This window comes from Ranitomeya variabilis, chromosome 8 (assembly GCF_051348905.1).
Source record: "Ranitomeya variabilis isolate aRanVar5 chromosome 8, aRanVar5.hap1, whole genome shotgun sequence".
Taxonomy (NCBI): Eukaryota; Metazoa; Chordata; class Amphibia; order Anura; family Dendrobatidae; genus Ranitomeya; species Ranitomeya variabilis.
Genome location: NC_135239.1, coordinates 88,230,523 through 88,250,862, shown reverse-complemented (window position 1 = coordinate 88,250,862; position 20,340 = coordinate 88,230,523). Strand labels below are relative to the sequence as shown.

Below are 20,340 nucleotides of genomic sequence, written 5' to 3'. Positions count from 1 at the left end.
GGATAAATTCACCCCAAACCAAATTTCCATATCAGTATAATGCAACCCTCATAGTCTTCCATATAGTATAATGCTCTTCATAGTCCTTCATATAGTATAATGCATTCCCCATACTCTTCGATACTTTAAAATGTCCCTTCTTTTTGAAGACATCTGCCTCTTGCTCTGGCTGCTGGTCATCAGCTTCTGGGCGAAATCATGACCACCCATTCTTGTCTAATCAGTGCTTGGAGCTTATCACAATTTCTGTGTTTTGTTCGTCCCCCACTTTTTGAGGACTGACCACAGGTACTAAATAGGATTGAAATCTGTGGAGTTACCTGGCCATGGACCCAAAATTTTAATGTTTTGTTCATCAAGCCATTTAGTTTAGTTAGTCTTTTGACATGGTGTCCATCCTGCTTGAAGCATTATTCATCGCCATATTGCTCCTTTACACTTGCCGTGATTTTGCGGCCCCCATTACATTTCTCTGGGACCGCAAAAATGGGCCACATAAATTTGTCGGAGTGCCATACGCCACATGGCCGTGAGGGCCTTATTTACGGCCATGAAAAAATATGGAGCCTGCTTACAGACACAGCCCCCATTGAAAATCAATGGGGCCGCAAAACCAACGGAAGCTTGTTTTTGCGGTGCACCGTTTACACTGTGTTTGCGGAACGCCTTTTTTTCTTTAATACTTTTTCCCTAGTATTCGAAACCAGAAAAACGGCGATCCGCAAGATTTTTGCTGTCTGTTTTTGCGGCAGACCGTGAAAATTACGACAATACAGCCCGCAAAAAAGCCCACAAAAACTGGCCGCAAAAATCACAGCAAGTGTAAAAGAAGCCTTATGGAAAAATTGTGAGTGAGCCCACTACTGTGGATGAAAAACAACCCCACGCATGAATGGTCTCGGGATGCTTTACGGTTGGCAGACACAGGACTCATGATAACTCACTCAATCATAAACTAACTTTGCAGAAAATACTGGGGTAGGGGTTATTTTCTCTAATAATGGAAGCCAAAATTGTACATGGTATATTAACCCTTTCATTACCTTAGGATGATCTGTTTGTTTGTTTTTGCAGGAGTTGGGTTGGATCGTCAACTTCGAAAAGTCCAGGCTGAATCCAGAAACCGTTCAAACATTTCTGGGAATCCAGCTAGACTCTGTAAGTCAGAAGTGCTTCCTCCCACTGTCAAAAAAGTTGATTATACAGTCAAAGGTGTCACGGGCAGTGGAAAACCCACACATGACACTAAGAAAAGCTATGTCTTTACTGGGGTCATTATCTTCATGCATTCCAGCCGTGCCGTGGGCCCAATTTCATACCTGTCCATTACAGTATGAAGTCTTGTATGTTTAGGAGAAATCATAGGGACATCTGGAAAGTAAACTAACTCTTTCCAGGAACGTTATAGAATCCCTAACATGGTGGTTAGATATAGAGCACCTTTCAAAAGGAGTACCTTGGGTGATAGACCCTTCCAAGATAACCACCACCGACGCCAGCCCTTCGGGTTGGTGTGCCCATATGGATGATAGGCTAGCCCAGGGTATCTGGGATCAGACAGAGTCAACATATTCTTCAAATTGGAAAGAATTAAGAGCAGTACATTATGCCTTAAATAATTTTCTCCCACAGATCCGAGGAGCACATGTAAGGGTTTTCTCGGACAATTCCACCACAGTGGCATATGTGAACCGTCAAGGTGGTACACGGTCGGGAACCCTGATGACCATAGCAGACTTAGCAGAAACTCATCTTGCATCCCTAACAGCACTTCACATCAGAGGCGTAGAAAACATAAAAGCAGACTACCTCAGCCGGAACAGGCTGCGTCAAGGGGAATGGTCTCTCAACTGACACATGTTCAAACGGATAACAGATTCATGGGGTACACCACAAATAGATCTGTTTGCCACCAGAGAGAACAGACAGGTCAAAAGGTTCGCTTCCCTGAACTTGATGGATCATCCAGACATGTTGGACTCACTTCAGCATCCCTGGAAGTTCGAACTAGCGTATGCCTTTCCTCCGATGTCTCTGATTCCACTGGTGATCAGGAAAATCAGGAGGGAACAAGCAAGGGTGATTCATATCGCATCCTTTTGGCCAAGGAGACCGTGGTTCTCTTGTCTCCAGACCATGTCTCTATGCAACCCGTGAATTCTTCCATCAGACCGGAAGCTGCTGTCCCAAGGCCCCTTTTTCCACCCGCAAGTGAAAGGTCTTCACTTGACGGCGTGGAATTTGAGAGGCAGCTATTAAGTTTTCAAAAGATCTAGTGAACACTCTTTTGCTAAGTAGGAAAAGATCTACCACCCTAATATATAGTAGGGTCTGGAAAAAATTCTTAGCTTCTTATTCAAAACCCTTCACTAGGCAAGTCCCAGTGGTACCTATTCTAGAATTTTTACAAAAAGGTCGAGAATTGGGGTTATTAGTGAACACCTTAAGAGTACAAGTCTCAGTATTAGGAGCCCTATATGGATGCAATATAGCAGCTGATAGGTGGATCTCCAGATTTATAAAAGCTTGTGAACGTAGAAACCCGGTCCATATTCCCCGGTTACCTCCATGGGATTTAAATCTAGTACTTGAGGCCTTAACTGGGCCCCATTTGAACCACTAGATTCTATACCCCTAAACATCCTAACATATAAAGTAGCCCTGTTGGTAGCTTTAACCTCGGCTAGAAGGGTTAGTGACATCCAGGCCCTCTCAGTAGACCCACCTTTTTTACTAATATTCCAAGATAGGGTAGTCCTAAAACTAGACCCCTCATACCTCCCTAAGGTAGCATCCACCTACCACAGGTCACAGGAAATTTTTCTCCCTTCATTTTTTGATACACCTGTAACTCCAGAGCAACATAAGTTTTACACTTTAGATGTCAGGAGAGCCATCCTGACCTATATAGAAAGGTCTCAGACATGGAGGCAGAGTAGGGCTGTTTGTCTCCTTTCAGGGCCACAGGAAAGGACATGGAGTCACAAAAGCCACCTTATCCCGGTGGATCAGAGAAGCTATCTGCCTGGCCTATACATCAAGAGATGAAGTACCTCCAGTGGGCATAAAAGCACATTCAGCACGAGCTATGGCTTCCTCTTGGGTGGAACAAGCAGATGTACCAATCGATTTGATATGTAAGGCCGCAACTTGGTCAACACCTTCTACCCTTTACAACCATTATAGACTTGATCTATCTACATCTTCTGACCTGGCCTTTGGTAGAGCTGTCCTTAGTACAGTGATCCCACCCAGATAATGGTTCTCTGAAAATCTCTCATGTGGGGTGCTGTCGTGGCGAAGGGTAAAAAGCCGGATTACTTACCGGTAATGCTCTTTTAATGAGTCCACGACCGCACCCAATTACTACCCTCCCTAATTATGCAGTTTCTTTCTTTTAAGCTCACAAATAATGGTTGTATAGAGTGTGACATTTATGTTGCTGAATATGAGTTAATACTAAAGCTTTTGCGGTTCCCTTTTTATACTCTGTAAACTAAATTGAGGAGGAGAGGGGACCACCTCCTTTTATTCTGTAGGTTTCCTGTTCCTATGGGCGGATCCCTCTCTCTCATGTGGGGTGCTGTCGTGGACTCATTAAAAGAGCATTACCGGTAAGTAATACGGCTTATCCTGGTGAAGAACCAAGAAGGGGACGACAGGAAAGAGCCGCCAACTCCGAGACGCGCCTAATGGAGTTGATGGCTACCAGAAACTTCACCTTCCAAGACAGAACAGACAGTGAGACCTCACGGAGAGGTTCAAAGGGAGAACCCCTCAGGGCCTCCAGAACAAAATTGAGGTCCCAAGGATCCACGGGTGTCCGGTACGGGGGAGCCGCATGCGCCAGTCCTTGAAGAAAAGTTCTGACCTGAGAACAGGAAGCTAAGGACTTCTGAAAGAGAATGGAAAGGGCTGATACCTGACACTTTAGAGAACTAAGGGCAAGGCCAGCATCAATTCCGCCTGGATAAAGGCCAAAATGGAAGGAAGAGACAAGGTCATCGGCGGAACGTCATTGGACTCACACCAGCCAAAATAGGCTTTCCAGGTCCGGTAATAGACCCTGGAAGACGACGGCTTCCTTGTCTGGTTCATGGTGCGTATCACCCGATCAGAGAAACCGGACGCTCTTAGAGCCGCGGTTTCAACAGCCACGCCGTTAGATTGAACAACCAAGAACTCTGGTGGCAGATAGGTCCTTGGGACAGAAGATCTGGCCTGTCTGGGAGCCTCCAGGGGGCGTCCGCAAAAAGATTGACAATCTCTGCGAACCAGGACCTTCTGGGCCAATCAGCTGCGATCAGAAAGACCGGCACCCCATCCGCTTTGATATTCTTCAACAGCCTGGGAGGAAACAGATAGGGAAGCACGAATTGCGACTAGGAAATAGCCAGAGCATTGGCGTCCACCAGGAGAGGATCGCGGGACCTGGAGATGAACCGTGGAACCTCCCTGTTCAGTCGGGACGCCATGAGATCCACATCCGGAGTTCCCCCATCAAAGGCAAATTTGATGGAAGACCTCCTGATGCAGGGACCACTTTCCTGCCACGAGACCCTCGCGGCTGAGAAAATCGGAGGCCCAGTTGTCCACGCCGAGAATATGCACTGTGGATATTGCCGGAACGTCACCTCTGCCCAGAGGAGGATCTTGGATACCTCCGCCATTGCCAAGAGACTCTGAGTCCCTCCCTGGTGATTGACATATGCCACTGCTGTGGCATTGTCTGTTTGGAATCTGACTGGCAGACCTCAGAGAAGCCTTTCCCGGTGACGGAGGGACAGAAGGATGGCCCTTATCTCCAGGATGTTGATCGGCAGAGGACTCTTGCTCCGACCAACGCCCTTGGACTTTCAGATGGCAAAAAAACGCGCCCCTGCTGAGAAGGCTGGTGTCCGTCGTCCCCACCTGCTAATGGACGGGAAGGAAGGACTGGCCCTGGAGAGTGAGAGGGGATGACAGCCACCAGCTGAGAGACCGTTTGACTTGGGCAGAGAGCCGAATCAGACGATCCAGAGACAGCACAGACCTGTCCCACTGAGAAAGGATGGCCTGCTGAAGTGGTCTTGAGTGGAACTGCGCAAAAGGGATCGCTTACGACGTTGCCACCATTCATCCCAGGACATTCATTGCTGAACGGAAGGAAGGAAGCCGAGGGCCTTGCAGAGGGCGAACTGCGTCCTGGAGAATTGCTCGCTTCTCCTCGAGAAGAAAAACCCTCGACTGACTGGTGTCGAACAGCATGCTTAAGAAGACAAGGCGCTGAGTCGGGACAAGGCAAGACTTTGTTGTTGACCAGCCCCGAAACGGGACAGGGAGTCGAGTACGATGGTCAGACTCCTGGGCCTGAGAGAGAGACGGAGCCTTGATGAGGATGTTGTCGAGATACGGAATGAGCACTAGGCCCCTGATCCTCAAAGTGGCCATCAATGTCGCCATGATCTTTGTGAAGACCCTGTGAGTGGACACAAGACCAAACGGCAGGGCGACAAACTGGAAATGGTTCTTCTGTACCGCGAAACGGAGGACCCTCTGGTGTGCTGGGAAAATCAGAACATGGAGGTAGGCGTCTTTGATATCTATGGAGCACAAGAATTCCTGCGCTTCCATGGAAGCGATTACTGAATGAAGGGAGTCCATCCTGAAATGCCGCAGGCGGACCCTTCTGTTCAGTAACTTCAGATCAAGGATGGGCCTAACCACGCAGCCCTTCTTCGGCACTACAAAAAGGTTTGAATAGAAACCTGTGAAGCGTTCCCGCTCTGGGACGGAAACGATAACCCCCGAAACTGTTGAGAGGCGATGGATGGATGCAAAGAAACCCGGGATCAGAGCAGGATCTTTTGGAGGGCAGGATTTGAAGAAGCGATCCTGGGGCCGCGAAGCAAACTGTATCTTGTATCCTGAGGATACCATCTCCCTGACCCATGCGTCCTCCACCGAGGCAAGCTAAACATCCCTGAAAAACAGGAGATGCCCACCCAACCTGGGAGAAACACTGGGTCCTTGACACGAGTCATGCCAAGGAAGATCTGCCAGGTCTGGGCCTGGTAAACCTAACATGGGAGTTTCAGGAACGCCAGGAAAGGGTGGGCTTGAAGAAAGCCTTTTTCCTAACCTGGCAAGTCTGCGGTCTGTGCTGGCCAGAAGAATCTTCGATTGCCGCGAAACGGCAAAAAGGGCCAAAAGGAGTGGAACTGCCTTTTCAGGGGAGGCCGGCGAGGCTTGGACTGAGGAAGGAGGGAACTCGTGCCCCCCGTGGCATCCTTAATTATTTGATCCAGCATGGAGTCAAACAGATGGGCCCCCTGGAAGGGGAGGCTGGTAAGTGACTTCTTTAATGACAAGTCCGCCTGCCATGCTTTGAGCCAAATATTCAGCCGGATGGCCACCATATTGCTGGATGCCTGAGCTGAACAAAACGTAGCATCTAGGGAGGCAGATACCAAATATTTCCCTGCATAGGAAATTTGGTCCTCCAGGTCAGCTAGGTTCCATGGAGGAGCTCCAGCCAGAATGCCCTTACGAAGCTGCTGGCCCATCTAGCTATGGCCCTTGAGACAAAGGCCGGGCACAATGCAGAAACAGCCGCTTCAAAGGCTGACTTTGCCAGTGCTTCTATAATTCTATCATTGGAATCCTTGAGGGATGCTGCATTAGAAATCGGAAGGACCGTGTTGGAGGAAAAAACAGACCCGTTGCAAATTGTGGAAAACCTGATGCAACGGATCAGTTTCTTTTTTATTAACCCGGGGATGGACATCCTGTTCCGGGGAAAGGAGAGAGAGAATCGGTCAGTCGCTGGACAGAAAAAACGTTCCTCTGTACGTTTTCTCCGTCCGCTGGAAACAGCTTTTTTGACGGATCTGGCAAAAAACGGATGAAACGTGTGGCCATCAGGCGCAATCCGGCGCTAATACAACTCTAGGAGAAAAAAAACAGATACGGGGGAGAAAATAAAAGGACCTTTTTTTTTTTCAAAACTCGCCGGATTGTGCCTGACTGCAAAAACCTGATGTGTGAAAGTAGCTTTAAGATTAGGCATGGTGAGCAGACCCACTAACTGATGCCAGACGGTTAGGGGAACAGGAAAGATGCAGAGGGGAGTGTCAGTCTCCTAAGCAGAGCTACTCACAGTATGTGTAGTGTTCTGTAGTTTGCTCCCAGGCTGTAGCTGCAACAAGTATCAGGGCACAGGTCCAGGGCACCAGCAGGAAGATGGCGACCTTAAGGAGGATGCAGGGAACCCAGCTGGTGAAAGCGCGTGCTGCTGAAAAGATCCTACTCTCAGAGGTCAGAAGGGGGGCGGGGCTAGCCACTGGGTCTGGAGGAGCAAAAGGGCTGAATGGCGCCGCAAAGGTATGACCGGTGCCCCCAAAATCCTTTGGAGTTAAAGGGGAATAACCCCTAAATCCCTTTAAAGAAATAAAGGATTTTTTTTTTTAAATCTTCCTGAACTTCCTTTCTTCTCATCTTCTTCTTATTTTCTTCCTGACTTCTCCAGAACCTGGGGGGAAAAGAGAAAGGTACCTCCCCGTCCAGGATAGATCGGACATACGAAAATCCTGCGATGTGAGACATCCGCGTCTCCTCAGACTGACAGGTTCTGGTGGGCGAGGGGGTAGGGGGACGGTGGCAGGACCGGGTTCAGACCACCTGAACACGCTTCTGTGTTAGGGGTTGGGGTCCTGTCAAACAGACGTATGAGGATACGGGGTGGCCGTACACATAGTCCCTTTGTATGAGTACAGTTGTGACTATTCACACTGTATCCCTCCAGAAACCTGAAAAGGAACGACGCACATTAGGTAGATAAGGGTCTAATGAAAGACCCGTGTCCACCTCCTACTGACATTAAGCTAAACTGATTAACTTAGTTCCAGTCGATGGGGTGTATACTGCAGAGGAGGAGCTAACTTTTTTTATGTGCATAGTGTCAGCCTCCTAGTGGCAGCAGCATACACCCATGGTTCCTGTGTCCCCCAATGAAGCGATAGAGAAAATATCACATTGTGGACTGTGGAAAAGATGTATGTGACCAAAAGGAAGATTGGATTATTGTGTTAATCTGTCTTCCCCTAGTCCAACAGCAGCACAATATGGGGTTACCATGCCCCTGCGCGCTAACGGGACAAAGTGGAATAGTTAATGGTTTTTAGTAGCTCCACTCCCTCATCTCCCCCAGGATAAAAGAGGAAACTTCCCAGAAGCCATCAGTTTAATAGCACAACATTAATAACATAATTTACAGGGTGGGAGCCTTGTGCTGCTGTTGGACTAGGGGAAAACAGATTAACACAATAATCCAATCTTCCCCTATGTCCACGGCAGCACAATATGGGATCTAGCATGTATTCTTTATTTGGGAGGGACTGAAACTGTGTCTAGAATAGATCTGGCAAAGGTGGTAGATGGAGCAGAGGAAGCTTCTAACCTATAGTATTTAAAGAAGGTCATCAGTGTTGACCATGTAGCTGAGTGACATATGTGGCAATAGATACAGAATCCCTCTGTGTTAGTAGATACTGCCCTAGTTGAATGGGCAGAGGTAAACTGGGGAGATGGAACATTGGCATTTTGATAGCACAGCCTAATGCAATCACAAATCTATCTCGAAAGGGAAGGAGGTTTTGAGGCCTTCTTCCCATGAACTTTGTTGAATTAAGTACTAGGAGGTTTTCATTCTTTCTGAATGCTCGAGATCTTTCGAGGTAAACTTTTAGACATCTTACGATGTCAAGAGCAGAGAGATCATCATCTTGGCATGATGTTGCTTCAGGAACATAAGCTGGAAGAGAGATCATTTGGTTCAGATACTCTGATGACGGAATTTTTGGTCTGAAGGAAGAAGTCTCAAATTAACCTATCCTGTGTGAATACAATGTAGGGTTCCCTGGAGGACATAGCCTGTAGCTCACTCACTTATTTGGCTGAGGTGACTGCTAGCAAGAGAACAGTCTTGAGGGTCAGGAATTTCAATTGTACCAAAATCACGGGTTCAAATGGTGGCTTAGTTAACTGAGCACCAAGCCGAGGTTCCACTGAGTAACTGGTTTAGAAATTCGAGGTCTTATTCTTGAAATGGCCTTCAGATAATCCATGATCTCTGGAGATTCTGCAAGGCATCTTCTAAGGCAAGCAGATATAGCCGCAACCTGGACTCTGATTGTACTAGGTTTAAGTCCTCTGTCAAATCCATCCTGCAAAAATTCCAAGATCTGTGGGATGGATGGTTCCACAGGGTTGATGGGTCTTCTTGAGCACCAAGAGGAAAAGATTTTCTTTATCCGTGCGTAGGACCTGTTGATTGCATCACTCCTAGAGTGAGCTAGTGTATCCAACACCCTATTTGAAAAACCCTTAGTTTTCAATAGCGGGCTGTAAACTTCCATGCTGTCAGATTGAGAGCTCTCAGGGTCTGACACAGAACCGACCCGAGAAATTAGGTTTTGTTGAAGGGGGAGCTTCCAAAACTGGCCATGGCTCATTGTCATGAGGAGTGAACCACGATCTCTTAGGCCAGAACGGTAGGATGGCTGACAGACATTTGATCCTGCCTGATCTTCAATACCCTTGGAATCATGGAGGTTGGTGGATAACTATAAGCCTGTCTGAAACTCCAAGGAATGTCATGGTGTCTACCGCTATTGGGTTGTCCTCCAGATACAGGGAGAAGAAATTCACAGTCTTGGCATTCTCCCAGGTCGCCATCAGGTCGATTTCTGAGTGACCCCACCTTAGTGAAATCAGTCTGAACACCTCTGGATTTAGTGACCATTCTACCAGAATAAACAGATTCTGACCGACTCTGTCGGCGAGGACATTCTGCTTCCCTCAGATGAGTAGCCGATAACCTGGTTACTGTTGACTCTGCCCACTGAAAAATTCGAGCCACCTCTGCCATGAGAGGGGGAGATCTTGTGCTGCCCTGCTTATGTAGCACACACAGGCCATATTGTTGGTGCGGACCATCACCGCTTGACCTGTCAGGGAATCTGTGAAGTTTTGAAGAGCAAGGTAAATGGCCCTTAACTCCCTTACATTGGAAGCCAGGAGGCATTTGGTACTGGACCAAGCTCCTACGATGGTACTGCTTCCTAAGTGAGCTCCCCCACCTTTTCCTGAGGCATCTGTCAGAATTATCCAGGTTGGTTCTTCCAGACTCATTCCATCAGGAACCTGTTGCCACCAAGAGAGGGTTTGTCTCATTGCCGTGGAAAGGACATGCATGGCATCCAAGTTGGAAGGACTTTTGTCCCATGCCCTTAGGACTTCCGTTTGAAGGGTTCTCGTGGGCTAAGGCCCAAGAAACGTGCTCCGTTGAGAATACGTGCCTTCCTCTGGGGAGAGAGATACAATTTCATCTCTAGAGAGTTGATTACAAACCTCAGGAAGGATTTGGAGGTGTCTGGGAACAGATCCGATTTCTCCATATTTATCCAGCCGAGGTCCGTAAGAAGTTCCAGGGCGAGATGCTGAAAGAATCAGCCAAAAGTCCGGATATGGAATTATTAGTATCTCCTGAATACGGAGCCTGGACATCATCACAGATACCACCTTGGTGAAGATATAGGGTGCGGTGGTTATCCCTAAGGGGAGAACCTTGAACTGGAAGTGTCGAAGGTTTCCATTGAGGGTGACTGCGATTCTTAAGTATCTAATGTGTAAGGGAAGTATCGGTATATGAAAATATGCATCTTTCAGGTCTATGGACATGATAAGATCGCCTCTCTCCAGAACGACTCTGATGGACTTGATAGTTTCTATCCTGAACCTTTCCTTTTGAATGAACCGATTCAGGTATCTTAGATCGATTATCAGACGCCACTTGCCTGATGGTTTTGGATCCAGAAAGATAGGTGAGTGTACGCCCCTTCCAACCTGGGATGTTGGAACAGGTTCCAATGCTGATAGAAGAAATAAATCCTGTATCTCCTTCTCTAGAATTTTTTGCCTGGAGGAGGAAGAGTTCTGGACACCGAATATCTTTCTTGATGATAAGAAATTAAAGGAATTATATAACCACTAGATTGTGGCCCGATTCTAACGCATCGGGTATTCTAGAATATGCATGTCCCCGTAGTATATGGACAATGATGATTCCGACTGTGCCCGTCGCTGATTGGTCGAGGCAACCTTTTTGACATCATCGTCGCCATGGCAACCATTATGACATCTACGTCGATACTGTGCCCGTCGCTGATTGGTCGAGGCCTGGCAGCCTCGACCAATCAGATGCGGGATTTCCATTATGACATCATCGTCGCCATGCTGTGCCCGTCGCTGATTGGTTGAGGCCTGGCGGCCTCGACCAATCAGAGACGCGGGATTTCTACGTTAATAATGTGCCCGTCGCTGATTGGTCGAAGCCCAGGCGGCCTCGACCAATCAGCGAATGAATAAACGGGACAGACAGACAGAAAAACCCTTAGACAATTATATATATATAGATTCTCTATAATTCTGATCACCCAGGTGTCTTTTATTAAACTTACTAGTATTCACTATGTGTCTGCAACATGTGCAGATATTGTGACCACATTGAAATCCCATAGAAAAGAGCTTACACGAAAAGTGCGTCTGGAGTTGGCCCCGGGGAATCCTTTGGTCCGTGCACCTAACACTATGGATAAGTGTAATTGATACAAGCCATCATGGCACATACATGCATTTTCATCAGATGCCTTTTTTCCACATACTAGTAAAACCATAACAAACATTTCTTAGCACAAGCACTTTATTTTTGCTGCATGGTATGGTCCTGTCCATATTAGTGGCCAGACTCTATTGTTTGCACATTGAGAGTTATTATTTACATTAGTTTCTGACAGACATTAATGTTCTTTGTGGAATTCTTCCTTACTCGACCTTTTATTCCCGGGGTACCAATTGTGGATCCTACCTTTGTCTGCCTTTGTATTTATATTTGATATGTTATGTATTATTATATTAATAAAATTATGTTTATTTTATGAAGTCAGCACTTCATGGCTCATGCCCCCCTGCAAAGTGGGACAGGAAGCTAGGGCTCATGGATGAGCGTGGTTGCTGTGTTCACACAGCAAGCAATTTCACCTGGCCCAAGGCCTCTGTGTGCACCATCAGCAGTACCTCCAGTTCCCCGTCCCTTACCATACGTCTTGTGTATTTTAAATTATGTAAGCAGCTAAGAGCTGTAGTATTAGAGAATAAAATCTAGTTAAATTGGCCCTAAAAGGACTTTTGGTTGTACGTGGCAGCACCAAGAGCTGTAATGCAATAATCCTGGGCTAGGTGCCTTTAATACGCTATCCCTACTCCAACAGCTAACCCTACACAAATTGCAACTAAGGGAAGTATTATTATAAAATAGAATATTTAAATTAGCCTTGAAAAGGACTGTTGTTTTAACATAGCAGCACCAAGGACTGTAATGCAATGAACCCTGCCTAAATGCCTCTAATACACTATCCCTACTCCAGCAGCTATCCCAACACAAATTGCAGCTAAGAGAGGTATTATTATAGAAAATAATCTATTGGAATTAGCCCTGGAAAGGACAATTTGTTTAATGTTGAACCAGCATGTACTATAATGCTATAACACACTGTCCCTTCTCCATAAGAAACTTTCCCTACACCATTTCCGGGAACAATGCGCTGAGCATGGAGTCACCAGGTCGCTATAGGCTATGCGGCTGGCCAATCACAGTAATGCCAGTAACTAACACGCCCACGGCATTACTGTGATTGGCAGGCAATACCTGCATGTTTAGTGGCTGATAATCAGCCATGAAACTTGCGGGGCGGGGAAATAAAGCATGGCACTTAAAGGGAACCTGTCACCCCCCTCAGGCGTTTGTAACTAAAAGAGACACCTTGTGCAGCACTAATGCTGCATTCTGACAAGGTGGCTCTTTTAGTTATGCTCCCTGCACACGCTGAAATAAACGCTTATAAAATTGTCCCCCCTCATACCGTGAAATCGTCCCTGGGGGGCGGGTCTTTCCCCCCTAATCAGACGCAGCACAGCTGTCACTTCGGGCCTGTGCGCGCCCCGCCTCCTCTTGCTTCAGTAGCGTGCCTGCGCTGTAAGTTCGAAGGGAAGCGCAACTGCGCATGCCCGGAAAAAAATACTTACAGCGCAGGCCCCGGGGATGTCAATGAAGGAAGAGGAGGCAGCGCCCGGCGCGCACAGGCCCGGAGTGACGGCTGTGCTGCGTCTGATTAGGGGGGAAAGACCCGCCCCCCGGGGACGATTTCACGGTATGAGGGGCACATTTTATAAGTGATTATTTCAGCGTGTGCAGGGAGCATAACTAAAAGATCCACCTTGTCAGAATGCAGCATTAGTGCTGCACAAGTTGCTCTGTTAGTTATAAACGCCTGAGGGGGGGTGACGGGTTCCCTTTAAGTAACCGGATACTTGATCAAGTATCGAGCGTCTCAGGCACCAGGATGCTCGATCAAGTACCGAGCACGTTCGCATATCACTATTTAGGGTCAAGAGAGATCAAGCCATAAATGTAGAAGACACTGCTACGGATTGTAGAAACATATCTTCATCTCTTTGGTTTAGTGAAAGGTGCCAAATGAGGTAGGGTCTACTAATGTGGGGGGATACTGTAAGAAGTCCAAAGGTGGTGTTATATTTGTCTCAATGATATTGTAATATTGAAGATTTTACATCTTTGATGGCTGCCAGTTGAAACCAGTAACTTACATCTGTACCCGCAGTCTGTACTGATTCTGTAACCCCTCTGATATGAAAATGTTTTTTTTAAGTATCTTATCTCTATGAAAGCAAGTATTGGCTTCTGTGCCCTTCATCCTGAGTGGCTATAGCGCTTACAAGTCAACTTCATGATGTTGTGCGAGGCCTAGCACTTGCCCTTACTGGACAGAGGTGCCCAAGATACACATTTTTGTTTTCCTTCTTGCCTTTAGAAATGAGTCCTGCAGCAGAAAACTGGAATTATTTGAGCCCATGAAATAACGAACTGGCACACTTTACATTAAGTATACGTTTAGCTTTTTAGCTTCAGCTTCTTTGCTGTGTCAGGCTGTATAGTTTAGTAAGATATTTATTTGGTTGGGGCTCAACTCCTATTACTTGTAAGACCACAATATCAAAATCTGGTTGTACCCCAAGAAGATGAAAAGAGAAACACAGATGTCCCATGAACACCACAATGGTCTGTCCTCTACTGAATACTTTGGTTATTGTAATACTAGAAACACATTTTGAGCACCTACTCTGACTTCCAGATGTCATACAGATTTCTACTTGTATAGATTGCTTTATATACAATGTGCCTTTAATAGAAATACTCTCAATTGTTACAAAAAAACAAAACAATCTTACTATTTGGACTCATTCACACATCAATATTTTTTTACGTCTGCAAAAATTGGTTCTAGTTTCATCAGTGTTTCAGATACTTGTGTCAGCAGAGTTTGGTTGGTAAAACATCAGAGTTTGATCAGTTTTTCTCAGAAGGAAGACAAAGAAACTGATGGTGATTTCTCCAGCTTCTCGTATAAAACCGTTTGTAAAAAAAAAACGAACAGCGCACAGATGGCATCAGAGTTCTTGTCGATTATTTTCATGGAGCCATAGACTTATTGGAGTTTGTGCCAACACTCGGATCAATATAGGACCACTCCGTTGAAAGAAAAAAAAAATCAGATGTGAACTACCCATCTATTATCATAGGTACAAGCGCTATCCATTCTAAAAACATTTGTATGTGAAAAACTGCCATGTGAATTAGCCTTTAGAAAGTGACATTACTGAGCTGCTGCTCTTCATGACGTGTTTCTTCTTGTCTGGCCATGAGACTAGGACTCCTCTACAAAACAAATGTGCAATTAATGTGGTGACAGACCAGCTATCTGACACTGAATGGTGGTGAGGAACAAGCATCCAAACTCTAAACATCCGGATGACACATGGAAAGAACAAGGCTCTAACGTTTCACCTCTATGAAAGTGAAAAATGGCTGTGGTGCCAGACAAGAGTATTCAATATTAATTATCACGGCGGAGTTACGTATGGACTGACAGATGTCTCGCTCTTTGAAAGTGTTGTCATCGGCCATTTTATCCTGAGTATATTCCAGGTTCACCAATATAAACTTGTTCCTTTGAAACTAGAGGGGTTGGAAATAGAATAATAAAATGACTAAGTACAGAAGGCAGTCAGCAGTCCGATTCCCCTCCAATCAGTGCAGCGTCTTGTCCTTACAGGCCAGTAGTTGGCGAGGCCTTTGCACAAAGTACCAAGGAATGAGGCAGCCTTATATACTCAGAGACAAGACTATGACAGCTCTGTGAGGAGGCGTCTGGTTGGTGGTTCACAGCCGGCAGCCACTTCCTGCAAGAATAAGAAAATAGAAGGGTAAGAGTCGCTCCCATACCCATGATACGCAATGAGAACTGCCAGAAGAAATAACAGTGTAGACAACATGAAGAAAATACTTTTTAAAATTTTATATGCAATAAAAGGCAGAAAGATGAAGTCCCCAACCTGTGGCTCGCGGACCCATGATGTGTGCCTTGTGCCTGCCAACTAGACCAGGTCTCACAAACAGCTATGAAGAGCAGCTCTCTAGAAGGTGACTTTTGTGAGTAGCCGTGCTCAGGAGAGCGGATCAGGAGGTGCATATACTGCCCATAGGGGGTGACGAGAGAGGATGAAACCCTACTGGACATAGGGGGTGACGAGAGGATGACACTACCAGTCCGAGAATGTGCTAGGAGTTGAATGCAGTAGTGCGGTGTGAGAACCTGATCCGAGAAAACGGAACGGTGGGATCTCCTGAATGTAAGTATACTGTCTCTGTAATGGCTGTCATTACACCAGTAATGGGGGCTATGGGTATCCCTATTGGTGGTTGGGAGATGGATGTCATTACCCGAGGGGATGGGGGGTAGAGAAGGAAGGTGAATGAGTGGATGTGACTACTCGGAGAGCACTGGATGTGGCTCACAACCATCTCTCAGAGCTGAATGCAGCTCTTAAAGAAATAAATGGTGGGGACTAGGGTTGAGCGACTTTTGTTTTTTTAGGATCGAGTTGGGTTTTGTCTCTCTCTCTCTCTCTCTCTCTCCCTCCCTCCCTCCCTCCGTGCATATATTGTATTTGTCTCCGGAAATCACTGCAGCCCAAACGGTAATATGGCTCTATGACGCCGCAGAAACCGGGCCGGAACCTATGTCATCACGCTGCCCACAATTAATTGGCTGAAAAAATGGCGGGGAAGGCGTCATTCAAAACGCGACTTTGGCGCCAAGATCGCGTACCGCATGGCCGACCCCACGCTGGGATCGGGTCGGGTTTCATGAGACGCCGACTTTGCCAAAAGTCGGCGACTTATGAAAATGACCGATCCGTTTCGCTCAACCCTAGTGGGGACCACTGGTGTAAAGACATAGTGACACAATCATTTCAATTTACATCCACTGCAGGAAAGTTTGTACTGTTGACAAATGAGTATTACTCACTTCTCCATCAGCGTTTTGTTCTGAAGAATCCCATTTCAAGATACCTTAAAAAAAAAAAAGTCAAGCAGCAGATTAATCTTTTGGGGTCCCTGCTTATTTAGAGCAGGTTGCACTCCCTGACACTATGGTGGTCTCTTGGTCATAATGGAGATGAAGCTTTCACGTCCTCCTTAAAAAGAAGTGCTGCATCAGCTGATGAATAAGGAATAAAGTAATGGGGCCATATAAATTAGATACAGGTAGGTTTCTGGATGGATGGCCGTGTTACAATCACTAAGTATGGCCATACATGTCCTATGATATCAAAGAATCCTTCTGGTAACATTCTTGCAGGAGTGATGGTTCCTACACTGTATCTTTCTTCTCCAGACAATGAATGAGTCATCAGTCTGTTAAAATGATTGTTCATTGTTAACCGAAGAGTGATCATTTTGGTTACAATTGTTTGCTTTGATCAATTTTAGACAAAGTTGTATGACCACTTTAAAATTCTGGGAAAAGTCACAAAAAGTGACAGTAGATGAAATGAAAAGGACATTTCTGAAATGCATAACATGAGCAGCTGAGATGATTTCCCCCGGTATTACAGAGAAGCAGGCTTTACATTCATTTAGCAGAATGAACTGAAAACCTGGTGACGATCTCTTTATCTCTGGGATGAACCGTGTGAGACGGGATCTGATTCTATGTGGTACCTGAGCCTTGTGGTCAGATCTGAGCACGATTCAGAATGGGCTCATTATTTCACCTGTTTTGTTGCGGTTCCAAAGAATATAATGGGAGAATTTACTAATTTTTCTCAGAAATTTGCAAAAAAGCAAATTTCAAACGTTGAGATGCACTTCAGGATTATTTCTCTAAAGGAGAGTATATCAACAAAATCACCTAGTGCCAGAAGGCTGAACGTCACTAGATGGACTTACAGTCTTCCTTCAACCTTAATAACTATGTAACTACACACAGAATATTGTTATTTATCAGTCATGTAATGAATTTGTCCGTATGCATTTTGCAGTCCATTAGGGGGTTAATCTTCTCAAAGAACTGCTTATAAAGGGTTAATCTGAGTTTCTCAACACAACAGAGCCAGCAGTGGCCATTCTACACCAGGAGATGGCTGAGACAGGATTTACCTCCACTGCTCTTTCCTCTGCTGCCCCATAATACACAGGAATCCATCCTAAACTGCTGCTCATGTAACTACATGCAACTAGTATCACTGTGCACAGTTAGGCCCTGGTTTATCATTTTCATATTTAAGTAACTTCTCTTTCTAGTGATATTGGTTGCTATTTTTTTCCCCAAAATTCTTCAAAATGGCACACATGGTAAAGGCATCTTGTGCAAAGTAAAAAAAAAAAAAAAGGTCTAATTTTGCCTTTGACCAGTTTTGCAACTTTTTTGCACAAAAAGTTGTACGTTTTGCAAAATGGTGTAAAAATTTGACTGATATATATAAAATCACTCCAAGGGGAGAGTGGAGTAAATTGGTGCCAAAGGTTGCAAATTTTTTGAAAAATCACAATTGATGATTCAGGCAAAAACATTTGGAAATCCCAAAGTCCTTCCACAATCGCGGACATATGGAAAAAACCCAAACAAACGCATACGATAGACTTTAACACCTTCACCCCTGGGTGATTTTCCATTTTCGTTTTTCCCTCCCCCATCTTCTAAGAGTCATAACACGTTTATTTTTCTGTCTATATGGCAGTATGAGGGCTTGCTTTTTCTAGGATGAATTGTACTTTTCAATTACACCAATGATTTTCCCACATAGTGTTCTGGAAAACGGGAAACAAATTCCAAGTGCTGTGAAAGTGCAAATTCCACAATTGTTTTTTTTTTTTTTAAATTTACCATGTTCACCATATGAACATAAAACCTGACCTGGCAATATGATTCTCCAGGTCAGTATGAGTAGACAAATACCAAACATGTATAGGATATTTTTATTTAAGTGGTGAAAAAAAAAATCAGAAATTTGTATGAAAAAAAAATTTTTTGCGTTTGTCGCCATTTTCCGAGACCCGTAGCATTTCCAGTTTTTGTGATCTGGGGCTGTGTGATGACTTATTTACTTATTTTTTGCATTTTGACCTGATTTTTTTATTGATACTTTTTTGGGGTAGATACAATGTTTGGATCGCCTTTTGCAGCGACCCAAAAATGTAAATCTGGAGGTTTTTTTTTTTTTGGTTTTTTTTACAACGCTGTTTACCGATTTGACATTTCTGAATGCAGCAATATCAAAATGTGTATTTTTTGTTTAATTTTTAATGGGCCAAAAGGGGGGCGATTTGAACTTTTGTGTTTAATATTTTTTTTAAACTTCTTTTTTTTTTTTTACTGTGTTCAATAGTCCCGTTAGTAGACTTAAGGCTGCCATCTCCCGATTGCCTGTGCTATATGTAGGAGTGCTTCAGCACTGCTGTGTATAACAAAAATCATCACTTCCTAGTCACGAGAGTATCGTGATGACAGGCAGATCCCCAGCTGTCGTGACAACCCATCGGCGCCCTACGATCACGTGACAGGGGCGCTAATGGGCGATACTTGTGACACACTTCTGGCTGCTGAGTGTTAAATGACGATGACAGTGATTGTCAGCAGCATTTATCTCATTAACAGCCGCGGGTGGATCTCAGTTCCACCTGTGGCTGTTGGAGGCACTTGATGGCTAATTAAATCAGCCATCAAGTGGGGGGGGGGGGGGGAAGAAGATGCGGGCTCTGGCGCTGAGCAAGGAATGCGGCCAATGATGCATATATATTTTATTGGTCGTGAAGGTGTGGTGATTTAGGTGCAGACTTTTGGCACCATATTTGAAATTGTACGATCACTTGACGATATTGACGATCAGAACGTTAGCACAAATAATAGGCGCTCCAGTTGGCTGCATTCCAGAAATGTTTGGACTCGGAATTGTACATGAACAAGTGAGGCCCCATTATAAGATATTTTTCTGCGAAACTACTTTTCTTGTTAGTAAGGCAATAGCACTATGATGGATGGGTGGGCTCCCACTATTACACAATGAAAAAATACACAATACTACATTTGAATATATAATATATAAGAACAGAGGGTGCCCTCAAAAACTCCTCAAAATTTGGGGACAATGGTGTGACTCGCCTCTAATACAACTGTCAGCCAACGTACTGTCCTCCTCACTCTCTCCCTACATCTCCTGATGTGGTCCAGGAATCAAAATATATATGATGGGGATTCTCACATAAACTAGACCAGAATGAGAGTATCTTGCTTGGAGCAAATCCATATTTAGACCTCTGCTGCATTCATGTAATTCTGCTATTTCAGTTGTGCTTCATGTCTGTATACAGTGACGCTGGCTTTTCACCTATTTTGTTACATTACAACCTGTGTTTAAATATTTTTGTAATCCGATTTGTGTGTGATGAATCAGCACTAAATAGTCTAAGTTGGTGAAGTGAGAAAAATTGAGGCTTAAATTAAATTTTTGGGATTAAATAACTACAAATTGGCTTGTGCATACTTATTCACCCCTTTTGCTATGAAGGCCTTAAAAATTTCTGGTGCAAGCAATTACCTCCATAAGTCCCATGCTTGGTGAAAGGAAGTCCACCTGTGTGCAATCTAAGTGTCACATGGGCTGTCAGTATACACACTCTACCTTCTCTGAAAGGCCACAGACATTGCAACACCATTAAGCAAGAGGCACCACAAGCCAAACAACGTCATGAAGACCAAGGAGATCTCCAAACAAGTCAGGGACAAAGTTGTTGAGAAGTACAAGTCAGGGTTGGGTCATAAAAAAAAATAAAAATATTCCAATCTCTGATGATACCCCCGGAGCACCATCAAATCCATT

The 20,340-nt window shown here is 45.1% G+C and overlaps 1 protein-coding gene across 6 annotated transcripts in view; it reads right to left on the bottom strand.

The window, feature by feature from the left end:
* The window catches only part of CLCC1 (chloride channel CLIC like 1), a 233,456-nt gene that overhangs the window by 122,784 nt on the left and 90,332 nt on the right, over positions 1-20,340 (bottom strand). For 4 of the 6 annotated variants that reach the window (XM_077278352.1, XM_077278348.1, XM_077278354.1 and 1 more), the window contains 2 exons: positions 16,488-16,531; positions 14,282-15,357 (listed from right to left, as the gene is read on the bottom strand). The exons of 1 other annotated variant lie outside the window; for it this stretch is intronic. In XM_077278352.1, coding sequence (XP_077134467.1) covers positions 15,301-15,357; positions 16,488-16,531 — 101 coding nt within the window. In that variant the 3' untranslated portion in view covers positions 14,282-15,300. Of the gene's footprint in view, positions 1-14,281; positions 15,358-16,487; positions 16,532-20,340 lie in introns of those variants that run through there. One more of the 6 variants, XM_077278351.1, reaches the window with a different exon arrangement.